The 12,932-nt window shown below is 35.7% G+C and overlaps 1 protein-coding gene across 3 annotated transcripts; it reads right to left on the bottom strand.

Moving 5' to 3' along the window:
• Positions 1 to 1,104: 1,104 nt before the first annotated feature.
• LOC107812067 (LEAF RUST 10 DISEASE-RESISTANCE LOCUS RECEPTOR-LIKE PROTEIN KINASE-like 2.1) lies at positions 1,105 to 12,193 on the bottom strand. 3 transcript variants are annotated; one of them, XM_075251420.1, is made up of 8 exons: positions 12,006 to 12,193; positions 11,771 to 11,875; positions 9,747 to 10,446; positions 9,565 to 9,661; positions 5,964 to 6,223; positions 3,921 to 4,739; positions 2,680 to 2,715; positions 1,105 to 2,565 (listed from the first exon to the last, which is right to left on the bottom strand). In XM_075251420.1, exons 6-8 carry the CDS (start codon positions 4,693 to 4,695, stop codon positions 1,601 to 1,603), a joined length of 1,776 nt encoding a protein of 591 aa, XP_075107521.1. In that variant the 5' UTR covers positions 4,696 to 4,739; positions 5,964 to 6,223; positions 9,565 to 9,661; positions 9,747 to 10,446; positions 11,771 to 11,875; positions 12,006 to 12,193; the 3' UTR covers positions 1,105 to 1,600. The 3 variants fall into 3 exon arrangements, with proteins under 3 accessions (XP_075107521.1, XP_075107522.1, XP_075107523.1); XM_075251421.1 differs by lacking the exons at positions 5,964 to 6,223; positions 9,565 to 9,661 and having other exon boundaries at positions 10,392 to 10,446; XM_075251422.1 differs by lacking the exons at positions 5,964 to 6,223; positions 9,565 to 9,661; positions 9,747 to 10,446; positions 11,771 to 11,875; positions 12,006 to 12,193 and having other exon boundaries at positions 3,921 to 5,957.
• Between the last annotated feature and the right edge of the window lie 739 nt (positions 12,194 to 12,932).

Here is a 12,932-nt window from a genome sequence, read left to right as displayed (position 1 = left end):
GTAGTTGTGTGTATAATCACTGCACTCTCATTGAAGTGAATATAAGATTTTATTTTTTCAGTTTCGTAGAGTCGGTGGCTTCATTCTTTTTTCTCCTCTCTTCTTCACGACCATAATTGCTCAGCTATAACAGAGCCGTGACCGTCATTTCCATGGCTGCTAACAGATGTACATTTTTTTCATTTTACTTATTTTATCTAGAGATAATTAAACCTATACTTGCGGCTATAATCACATGGCCACCTGAAATGTTAGGACGCTGTTTAAAAATCTTCGTTCATTTCCGTTGTTTTTTTTGTTTTATTTTTGGCTGGTGTCTAAACAATATTAATGCTGCTGACCACAACTGACTCAGTACTCGTTTCCATACTTTATATACACGACGTGACGCACGCACATATGCACCACTCTTTTTCATAAATATAAAATCCTATACTTCTTTTTTTTTTTTTTTTTTATGGGCTTGCTTGAGAACTCAGTTCTGCACTTAAACAGAATTGTTAAGTTATTTAAAATATTAAATGTGTTTCATATTGGAAACAAGAGAACAAGAAAAACATTAAGTGTCACTAGAAACCTTTTTTTAATTACAAATTTTAAGTGGTAGGTATAATCGTCATTAAACGCTACGTTCCTAATGTTCTTAAGTTATATGGAAAAAAAATAGCGCGTTAAGAACAAGAAGGTTTTAAGAATTTAAAGAAGTGCTTAGAGAAGAACTTGCTTTGATGTTTCCATTAGAAAAGATTTATCGAGGTAGACATGATACACTTCTATTTGTTTAAACTTATCGTCTCCAAATGTTCTATTATTGCAAAACTTGACTGCATGTTGCTGAAATAGTCGAAAATGTTTGTATGTGGTAGATTTTGAAAATATAAAATCATCGTTGAAATATACAGTCCTTGTGATACGAAATTCTATTTTTACCAAACGTACTGCTAAATTGTTGTTTTCTGAAACTATCCTAAAATTTTAGTCTATCTTTATCAAAAGTACTAATTAAAAGTATTTTGAAGTTAAAATTTGATTAGTGTAACATTGAATTGTTGTCCTCCTTATTTGGAATGAATTACCAGGTGCTTGCACAAGTCACAAGTATAATTTCTCAACATTCATAGAGGGCATCATCCTTATATAAAGTAATATGTTTTGTAATTGTTACGAAATTCTACAGAAAAAATTTTGTGTTCTGAAACTATCCTAAAATATCACTTACCTTTATATCAAGAAGTACCACTTAAGATTAGGTTGAGAAATATACAGGTGCTTGCGCAAGATATAGATCAGTTTTCAACATTTCAAAGTTGGTGGTGTATGGCTATTTCAACATTCCATCTCTCTCTGTTTTGTTCTCCAATGAGTCTAAGTAAGTCTTCTCCAAACATTTGTTATTCAAGTGTCATTCTTCACTTGCTGAGGCTGTAGAATCAAGTGCTGAACTCGTAGAAGAATATATAAAGGGCTTCGTTGGCTGCCCCAAAGATATTATCGTCGATCCTTCTGATCTTGAGGGAGAACATATGAAAGGCTTCGGTGGAAATTGGATGGCCTCTAAGCTACCTTCCAGCATTTCAATTGCCTTACTCATTGGTGGTCTCTACGACGGATCAGTTTGAATGCACCACAAACCTACTAATATCATCTTCTTTGCAATTTCCTTTTCTTCTTTTGTCGTGCTGCATTGTATATTTATGTCTTCATCTGTCACAAGGCGTTGATAAGCCCAACGTGGGAAGTATATTTCGCTATGATTGCTTCTTTCAGCGCTGTAATTCCTTCTTCCTCCAACCATTTCAAGAACCATCATTCCGTAGCTGTAAACATCAGATTTGTGTGAGACACTTCCGAAATTTCTACTGAATACTTCTGGAGCAATGTAACCGATGGTTCCTCTAGCTTCCAACATTGATATGATGCTTTCTTTCTGAAGGCATAATTTTGCTAGGCCAAAAACAGATATCTTGGGGCAGAAGTCCTCATCCAGAAGGATATTGTGAGGTTTTATGTCAAAATGCAATATTCGTGCAATGCATCCTCGGTGCAAATACTCCAGTCCTCGACCTATCCCAAGAGCGATTTCATACAACTTTTCCCATCCCAACATAGAACCTTCACCATAGATGTGTTTATCAAGGGATCCATTGGGCATGAATTCGTAAACAAGAGCTCTTTCTCGACCATTAAAACAAAATCCCAACAGAGTAACTACATTGACATGGGAAGTTCGACTGATGCTTGCAACTTCATTGACAAATTCTTCCCCATTCCCTTTAGTCTCATTTAAAATCTTGACAGCAACGAGACGGCCATTAAGGTTACCTTTGTAGACCCCTCCATAACCCCCTTGTCCGAGTTTCTCTTGAAGTGAATTTGTCATTTTCTTAATGTCTGAATAGCTATATGCTTTAGGGGCTAGGGATCCATACTGCCAGAGGACAGACTCAATATTCTGGTGTTCTCTCCTCTTCTTTGATAACAAAAGGCATGTACCAGATGATTTCTTTGCGAAGCAGTAAAAGATAAAGCAGGCCAATATCGTTGTTATCCCAGCAGCAGATATACCTGTAATTAACCAGACGAAAAAAGGGTGTTCAAATACACTGATTATCTATAAGTTCTTGGTCATTGTTGAGAAGATAATAATAAGATGAACAAGGTCAAATTAAGGACAGTTACCTATGGCAGCCTTCACTCTGATATCTATTTTATTGCCTGTAATGCAAAGATAAACAAGTGATGAATTGATACAGAAGCATAATAAAGGATCTTCAGTGGTATAATAAATCAACTGTTTTCCTATATATGAAGAAAGAAGTTTTTCCCACTCCAACAATCGAGATATGGTCAAATGTGGATATGGAATTTTAGTTTCTCGATTTACTATGATGACACGTTTTGCTTTGGGGATTCATCCGAGCACCACAGTGTCCTCTACTATTCAGGCAATGACGACATTCAGCCTCATCCTAGTGGAGGAAAAAACACCCTTTCGCAACAGTTGTGAGTAACTCAGTTTTGCATAAACGGGGTCCTGATATCACTGGCACAATATATAACATAATGTTGTCTCCCTTTTATAAGATTGTGTACAGCCATAGGAGAAGAAGAGGTGTTGTCTTAGGGTCTAGGCTAAATGGAGCACTCCCGAGGCTGAAATTACTTTGAGGCATTGGACAACGTTGCTAAACTTATGAACTGTACTTTCTAAAGATGTATTGTCATCTCCATTGTTCGCATATTTCGTATATATCCATCTTCCCAGGATAAGCTGAAACAAAACTTGTGCCACATAAATTAAGCTGCTGTCTAATACCCAAATCTCAGAATGGGCATCACTGCAATGCGCTTGTGCATGAGCAATCTCTAACTATAACGCATAAAATATCCGATTCGACGTTTCCAGAAAGAAGGGAGTATATTTTACTATTTGAGCATGACTTTTCCAGATAATGTACTTTTTTTTATTAGGTTGCTTATAGAAATTCATCAATACGAACTTCTTCTGGAGACCTTTCAAAAGTTAGATGACTCATTGGTCGCAAAATGATGGATTATACTTGTCAAGTACCACCCAAAATTATAAATATTTGGTGTAGCTAGATCAATTATACAGAGATCTTTTAGGTTTGAATTTCTAGAATGATCATAAGAGATGGAATAAATTATAAAGGCGAGAAAAGAAATGGAAGTTTCACACCAAAGACGGGAACAAATTTGGTAGTACTTAGAATGGACCAGATTCTCCAAAAGTTACTTTAGATATGTCTGTCGGGGCCAAAAATACTAGGCCATATGCCAGCCTATGGGTTTTTCCCCCTTTCTGGCGCTTATTTAACAGTTGAAGATTCTGGGCTACCAGTAAGATTCAACCAATTTCGGCAGACAGAGTAAAGTTAGATGAGGGAGATGGAACACACCTTGATCTGTTACATAACCACAGTGATAGGAATAAGTTCGATCCCTACAAAGGCACGTTGGCTCCGTAAGATTTGTCTCTGACCAACATAACCCGCCTGACTTCTCACAAACTATACATTCTGTGCTTTTGTTATACACCACATCAAACCCTTGCTTCAATAGCTCCAATATCTTCGTACTTCCTTCGTTCTTGAACTGCTCAAATGCCTTCATCATAACAGGAACCATAACCTTATGCTCACAACTCGGATAATTTGGGCCCCAGAATGATGAAAATGACTCATCTGGATAGAAACCAAGACTAGAGTTGCCATTGATATTGCAGCTAAAGGCGAACTTTTTCCATTCTGAAGGTATATCGAAAGGACAATCATAGAACAGGACGAAGGCTTGCGAGTCAGGACCAAAGCGGAAAAGAGCATCATTCAAGGTAGTGTTACCAAATCTATCAGGACAAATGTCTTCTTCAAAATCTTTACGTGCAATTCTCATGGTTTGCTTTTCTCCATTAATGTCAAGTACACGGAAATCATGATTGGCAATCTTCATAACGGGATTATGGTTGGCTTCACATTCAAGCTCGAATTGTGGAAGACCACATTCTTGAGGTCGATCACCACCCCAGAAAGGGAAGCCGATGTTCCGAATATTCCCACAGCTGTAGGAGCTATTACAAGTGGTATGCTGTTTATTTTCTTGGCCGTAAGATAGTGAGGAAGTGATCAAGAAGAATAGGATGGTGATGATGAAGTGGAAGAAGTTTTGAGCATGCATTTGTGAGAACTCATCAAAGAGAGACTAGGTTGGCTGGAGAATACCTAGGTATTAGAAAAGTTTTGCTAAGTATATGATTTCAAATAATTCAATTGAAATTAATGTTTGAGTGTAAAAATAATCCATTTTTGACGGACGAAAGATGGCATCCTGCCAATCTATTATGGACAACAACGGAAGAGCTGCTAGTTTTGATGACTTTTCTACTGATTAATAAAGAATATTGACTTTTCAACGTAGAATTGGAGAAAATAAGGTTAATGTTCACACCTAGACGGAGAAATTTCAAAGGAATAAAAAGGCATATAATGTTTACAACCAGCTTATTGGTAGCTTTCAATTGAGTAACCTTGAAATTTCCTTCGAGACAGACTGTAAAAAGACTTTCTTTAACTTCCACAATGAATGAATATAAAAAGACTTTCTTAATTTCCGCAATGAATGAATATAAAACAGCCTATAAAATATTTTTTCAGAAACTTAAAAAGAAGAAAAATTCAAAATAACAGGAAACAAAAAAATTCAAGTGGTATCACATACGTATTTTTCGGCGGTGTACACACTACTAGAAATTCGCTATTTTCCGACTACCAAAATAGTCGGAAAAGTACCTATTTCGACTACTTTCCGACTGATTTACAGTAGTCGGAATTTTGTTTCCGCCAAAAATTCAAAAGGGAGTTATTTTCCGACTGAAGTAGTCGGAAAAGTAATAAAATAATTATTTATTTTAAAAAATATTTTCGACTACTGTAGTCGTAATATAATATAAATAATAATAATTTTTTATTTTATTTTATTTTATTTTCCGACCACATCAGTCGGAATATTGAATTTTTTGAAACTTTTTTGAAAATCTTCTGGAAAGTTTCCAACTACTATAGTCGAAAATTTACTATTTCTAGGCACATTTTCCGACTACAGTAGTCGGAAAACTGGGTTGAGTTTTGGCAGAATACTGTCATTTTATTAGCACACCACCTGCTAAATAACCATTCCAACTAAACAACCAATTCAACCAAATAATTCCAACTAAACAACTAGTTCAACCAAACAATTCCAACTAAACAACCCATTCCAACTTCAACAAACAAACATTTAAATCCCATAATATCAAACCAAAACATTAATTAAAGTCTAAATATTCAACATCAAGTCTAAGTAGCTAATAATAGATCGACATTAATATAATAAAGTAAAAACATATATACCACAACATTCAAACCTACCATTAAGTCTAAATATAAAGTCTAAACATTCAAACCTACCATAAACCCACTACTACGCATCAGATTCAGTCTCTTCATCATCGTAAGAGGGGGAATGCGCTTTTTCATGAATTTATCCACTCTAGCAATGTGAGTTTCGGTTGTTTCACACCGTTTCAAGAGAAACTCAATTTGCTTTCGCATTGCTTCCATTTCTTCTTGACTTTGCGCAGTAGGAGCCTCCGAGAATAATGGCGATGGACGAGAAGAGGAAGGTCGTTGTACTCCAATGCTGTAAACTCTACCTTTCGATATACCACCTGCCACATTTGTCCATATTGAATTCATATCATGAGGTGACAGTTGGACTGGGGTACCATCATGTAACACCCCGAAAAATTTCGAAGAGTTTTAAGACCATTAAGAAGATTGGCGGGTGCTAATTATATTAATTCGGGTATGAACAAGACTGATAATTTGAATAATATCAATTGATAATGATAATATATGTATGAGGTGCATTAAGAATGGTTTATGATCTAAGAAGAGCCCTAAAGCTAAGTCAAGTTGAAAATTTTATGATGGGATAAAGTTTCAAGTGAGTTCGCACAAGACCTAACTTCAAACGAGCATAACTCTCAAGATATGAAGAGTTATATGGTGTATAACCTATCAAAAGAAAGGTCTATGTGTCTAGTTTCTAATGCTTCAAACCGTTTGTCATTTGGAAATTACTACAAGAAGTTATGACTTTTTACTAAAGGGTAGCAGAACAGCTCCGCGAGTCTTGCGTAGCCTACGCACCATTGCGTAGGCAAATCCAGTAGCGTCAAGGGTCATTTTAAGAGGTGAAAACGTGGGTTTAGAGAGAGAATGGGTTAGTTCTTCATCTTGGAAGGAATTTCTAGAGAGAAGGAGGAGCTCTTCCACCATGGATACACTTCAAGGTAAGTTATTTTGGTGCAAGGATGATTATATAACATCATTTAGTGATAATACTAACATTAATATGGATCAAATCTATAGAAAATGAGTTGAATCTTCAAGAACACCAAAAGTTAGATTCTTCCACCAAGAGGTAATCTCTTCACTTGAGCTTCATATATATGTCATATTGGAGTATGGGTAGCATGTTTATGAGTTTTATTTGAAGTTGTAATGGGATATTGCATGACCCCTAAGGGAGGGTCTTGAAAATGATATTTTGGGCAAAGAAGAAGATGAATAGTGATGAATTGATATAAAAGGAATTGTTTTGAGTTTCTAATGATTCCAATAGACTTGATAACTTAATTGATGAACGAATTGAATAGGGAATCATCATTTTGACAAGATACAACACTAGTTCTTGAAATTAGTGTTCTTGAACATAGGGTTTTGTTGGAGAAGACAATGAATAGTGACTTAATGGTGTTGGGTAATTAACATAGTATTATTAACGACTCCAAATGAGTATTAAATGATAAGAATGGAATTGAATAAGCTAATGGATGAGCCTATTGGATAATTTGGGATAGTTGAAGGCTTGTTGCCGAATTATGAAGCCTAAATGGATATTTATGAATCTTTTCATATTTATTTTGATGTAGTTGGGATATCTAATGGGAGGTATTAAATTGTGGGTGATATTTGGACATTTTAATCAATTGGAGCATTGTAGTATTTTCGGAGCTTGAAGATTTGAGGGTCGAGTTTAGGTCGGATTTTGGTAAAATTGGTATGGCTAGACTCGTGGTTGAATGGGCTATCGAATTTTATAACTTTTGTCGGGTTCCGAGACATGGGCCCCACTGGTGATTTTTGGGGTGTAATTTCGGATTTTGTGGAAAATATTAGTATTTTGATATGGAATTAATTCTTATAATTTTGTGGACTGAATCAAATTAATTATGGCTAGATTCGAGCCGTTCGGAAGTTGATACGCGCAGAATAGAATTTCTGGAGCATTGTTTAGCTTGCTCGACATTAGATTCGTCTTGTTCAAGGTAAATAACTCTTCTAATCTTGGAGCTGAGGGTATGAACCCTGAATATATGCATTATGTGAATTGTTGGGAGGTGACGCACATGCTAGGTGAAGGGCGTGTGGGCGTGCACCATAGAAATTGTGGCATAATTATTTTCGTGGAATTTTGTAGTCAAATAATCTTGGCATTTTCTATATAGTTTTATGTGCTAAAGAAATTGAGCTGAGAATCATATTAAAAATCATGTTGAGACTATGTGCCAGTATTATTGGGACCCATAGAGGTCATATTGCTGTGAATTATTTGTTTTAAATTAAAAATTTCATACTCAGTCATATTCATGTCACTACATATCATATCTCAGTCTCTGTTGTTATTTATTGATACATTATATCATCATTTTCGGGCTATTTTCATGATATTGTGAACCCGAAAGACTAGAGAGATTGATGACTAAGTGAGGCCGAGGGCCTGATTGTGAGGATAATTATGGGATCGGGTTGCACGCCGCAGCAGGCCAGATTGGCTTATTATAGCACGTGAGTTGTCCGTGCGGATCCAGATGTTGATACTATAGCACGTGAGTTGTCCGTGCAGCACGTGAGTTGTCCGTGCAGATCCAGATATTGATATTATAGTACGTGAGTTGTCCATGCAGCACGTAAGTTGTCCGTACGGATCCAGATGTTGATACTATAGCACGTGAGTTGTCCGTGCAGCACGTGAGTTGTCCGTGCAGATTATAGCGCTTAGGATGAAGGAGCCCCTCCGGAGTCTGTACACACACCCAGTGAGCGCAGGTACCTACTGAGTGCGAGTGCCGAGCAACTGTGAGGATTGAGTGACTGTGAGGACTGAGTGATGGGGAGGACTGAGTGAATTGATACTCTGAGAGTATGCATATGAGTTCATCTCTGAGATACATTGCATTGACATGCACACATGACATACATGCCTAAAGATGTATTTTCCTCATATTGTACGATATTACATCATTCATGATTTCTCACACATGTTGGCAGATGGGCATAGTGATGCGTTTGTTTTACACTGTTTATCTGGAAAGAAAAACGAAACATCTTATTTATTATTGAAAGGATTTTGAAAAAATTACTGTTTTCAAACTTATTCATATTTTTGGCAACTCCGATAAACGATTTGGGTTTTCATTGATGTACTTGAAAGGCAGAACTATTTTCAGAAATCATGTTTTTGCTGAGCATTTGATTGTTGAGTTACTTCTGATATTACTTGTTTAAGTTGTTATGAACTATTGTTGGTTATTGAAATTGGGACCCGATCTTGGTACAAGCTCGTCACTACTTTCAACATAAGATTAGGTTTGTTACTAATTGAGTATATGGGATCGGTTGTACTCATACTACACTTCTGCACCTTGCGTGCTGATGTTGGCTGTTGATGTTGCTGTGTTCGTTGGGAGCTGAATCTGAAGATGTACATGCGTTCCGGTTGTAGCTGTCTCTTGTTCATGGTAGCCTTAGATTCATAAAACTCTGTTTATGTACTTTTCAAACAGATGATGTATTTACTTCATACCAGCTTTGTAAACTCTATTCTTAAAAACTCATGATTTGTACTACCAGTTCTTGGAGAAATGTATTGGTTTTAGATATTTTCTTTTACTTAATTGCCTTATTAATTTCATTGGAATTGGATAGTTGGTAATTGGCTTACCTAGCGGGTTGGGTTAGGTGTCATCACGACTAGTTGGATTTTGGGTCGTGACACATCATCAGAAGCAGGCTGCGTCTGACACCATTCATCCAAGCTTCTATGATATCCATCGTGAAATAAAAGTAATAAAGATAAATTAATATCAAAGAAAAATGGAAATACTCTTAAAGTTATGATCTTACATATGTTTCTGATGCACGTGCCTCAATCCATCCTTCTCTTGAATCGTCCTTCTTTACCCTTTACTACTCAACCTCATCCTTTTTTTATCCTTTACAGATTATTTTCAGCTTATAGTTGTCCCAAACATTCAAGCAAAGTTAGATAAGCTCATGGAACTTACTAACTACAATTTCAGCACTATATAGCAAGAGCAAAGAGTTTAAGCACATGATCCAACGACTCATGTACGACTAATCTACACTTAGTGATCAGCTAATCAGAAAGGATTCATGAATCAACAACTCCGAAGATAAGATTTCCAATCAATTAGTCTAACCAAAAATAGAGTTGATCAAATTGATGCGGCTAAGTAAATCAAACCGAAAACTAATTAGCTAATGAACTTAGAAACAAACTGATAACTTAGAAACAAACTTATTTAGCACGATCATACATAGAATCAAGCGAAGCTACTAGTCGTGGACTAATAGAGGTGAACGAAACATGACAATGATAAACACAAATAGCTCCAATGAAGAAAAACCAGTTCAATTGTTATAGCTTATTCTAATAATCAAATTGGTTATGAACATGTAAAAGCAATCAATTAGTTAGAATTGCAAATTGGTAAAGGTTTCGTATCTTATAACAATGAAATTGCTAACCAAAATGTTCTTCCCTTTGCCTTGCAACCTGCAACTTCCTCTCGTTGGAGAATTCCTATACACGAATTGCCAAACCATGATCACACAATTAACATCCAAATATATCATTCTGAAGTATACAATTTCATCTTAAAAATAGAGCATAATCACAGTAAGAAAATACAACTCATAATCCCAATCAACACTAAACAACACAATAAGTTGGATCAGTCAAAATAGCTTATAATATTCTCAAATCTTCTATTATTGTCCCTTTTCTAGTCCCTAATGCAAATAGTGGACAACATTATTGTATTTCATATACAAGGTCTATGTGATTTTGTAATCTTGGATACTATTTCTGCTATCTTACATATAAGCAATGATGTAGGGAAAAACTCTTTCAATATCCTTAATAGCTATCCCTCTTTCAAGAGTTTTTCACATACATATCTATGGTCTATGTTAAGTTTTTCTCAACAGACCATTTGACAAATGAAGGAGAAAAAAGTTGGTGTTAAACGTGTGGGCTGTAAATCATAATAGAAAGATAAATGAACATAACTGAGCAATTTGTAAATCATAACCAAAAAAACCATCATTCATGTTAAACAGAAAGTACATAGTTCGTAAGCTAATTCATGCCAATAGAAATTTATGTCTGTATCAAATAATTTGAGATTGATGTGTAGTAGTAATAGAAGGTACTACAAGATAGTAATAGTTTGTTAAAGGAATTTCTTGAAAATCAATATATTGTGATTATAAGTTTATAAGCACAAGCAACTATAAAAGTTGGCTGCCAAAGTACTGCTTACATAACTCCAATAAGATGACCATATGATCAGTGTCAGATCCGATCAGTTTTTTTATGATAAAAAGGGGAACTTTGCTTTCATCACGGCACATATTTGCAGGACTCCAAGTTTGATTATTAAAGCACTCATGGGTTCTAAATATAAGAAACTCATCAAGCACAACACAAGAGGCATCAATTTGGAACAATATGAGTCCTTGTTAATATTCCAAATCTGGAAAAGCAGATGAAGGTCTCTAAACAAACTTGGTACCATGGAAGTAACTACAAAAATCTTTTTCTATAAGAGATTTTATGTTTCCCGTGTCAATGATCTTAGCTATGAGAAGAAAAAATATGCTTTGAAAATTGATTCTAATTAACTCCAATAATTTCCAATGGTTAGATTCAACTAAAATATTCAATAATCAATAAACCTACTGCTTCTTCTTCAATAATCAACCTTAACAAAATCCGACAGTAAAATTGTTCAAGTTTCTTAAACCAAACCTCTATTCAAACCAACCAAAGATAAGCATTGGATCTTCAAATTAAGTTGACAGTAACAGATACAATGTAGACAAATTAAGAGAAAATTCCTTACCTAGATCAAGCTCTTCAAGGGGCGAAAATTGGCAGTAGCTTCCTTGGAGGAGCGAGAATCCATCTCCTTCACTTGGATTCCTCAAGTTTAGAGGTAGTCTTTGAACTTTAATTGAAGAAAAAGAGATCGGATTACTTCAGTATGACAGTTTATAATAATGTTTAGAGAAGGGTTTTGCTAATTAAAGAAAGAGAAAGAAGCTCCGCCTAATCCGGCGGAAGAACGGTCAACTTACCGAAGTGGAGTGACTGGCAGCGGAGTGGGGGAGAGCAGCGTTAGGCGGTGTGAGAGAGAGAGAGGAGACTGAAAAAGAGAGGAGATGAGCGAAATAAAGCCTAGCTGTGCAATTATTTGATTTTTTCCGACTACTGTAGTCGGAAATTTCTTTTTCATTTTGGTCAAAATTTTGTTGACTTATTTTTCGATTACAGTGGCCGACAACTTTAGTCGACTTTTTAATTAAAATTGTGACCATGAAATTTGTGCACTGTCCGACTACTGTAGTCAAAAAATTAAAAATTAAAATTTTTAAAAGTTACGACTACTGTAGTCGGAAGATTGGTCAAACTTTTTTATTGACTTTATCCCGACTATAGTGATCGGAAAAATTAATTCGCTGTATTTTGCGCCAAATTTTATGACTACTACTGTCGAAATGGCAGTCGCCTACAAATTAAAAAATATATATAAAAATTAATTATAATTTTTCGATCACTGTAGTCGAAAAATTACGATTACTATTTTGTAGTCGGAATCTGTAGTCAGAAAATAGCATTTTTCTGGTAGTGTACACATTATTCTGGATGGGGTCGTACGACCTCGGCATAATCGTGCGTTATATCGCTAGCAGTCCGAATATTCACGAGATTATCCTTCCACTGATGCCTGGCATTTTATATGGTATTCTTTATTCATTTGATATTGGCACTTGATATGTTTTCGAGCTGTTGAGATAGGATACGAGATTGAGAAATTTATATCGTTAAAAGAAATTTTGAAAGATTATGTCGGTTATGCTTCATATCTGTTTACGATTTATCATATTGCTTTACTGGACCTCTACTAAGTGTCGATGTCGACCCCCTCGTCATTACTTCTCCAGAGTTAGGCTAGATGCTTACTGGGTACATGTTGATTTACGTATTCATGTTGCACTTCTGCA

This window comes from Nicotiana tabacum, chromosome 4 (genome assembly GCF_000715075.1).
Source record: "Nicotiana tabacum cultivar K326 chromosome 4, ASM71507v2, whole genome shotgun sequence".
NCBI classification, from domain to species: domain Eukaryota; kingdom Viridiplantae; phylum Streptophyta; class Magnoliopsida; order Solanales; family Solanaceae; genus Nicotiana; species Nicotiana tabacum.
Note: the sequence above shows the minus strand (reverse complement) of the source record. Positions and strands in the feature narration are given on the sequence as shown.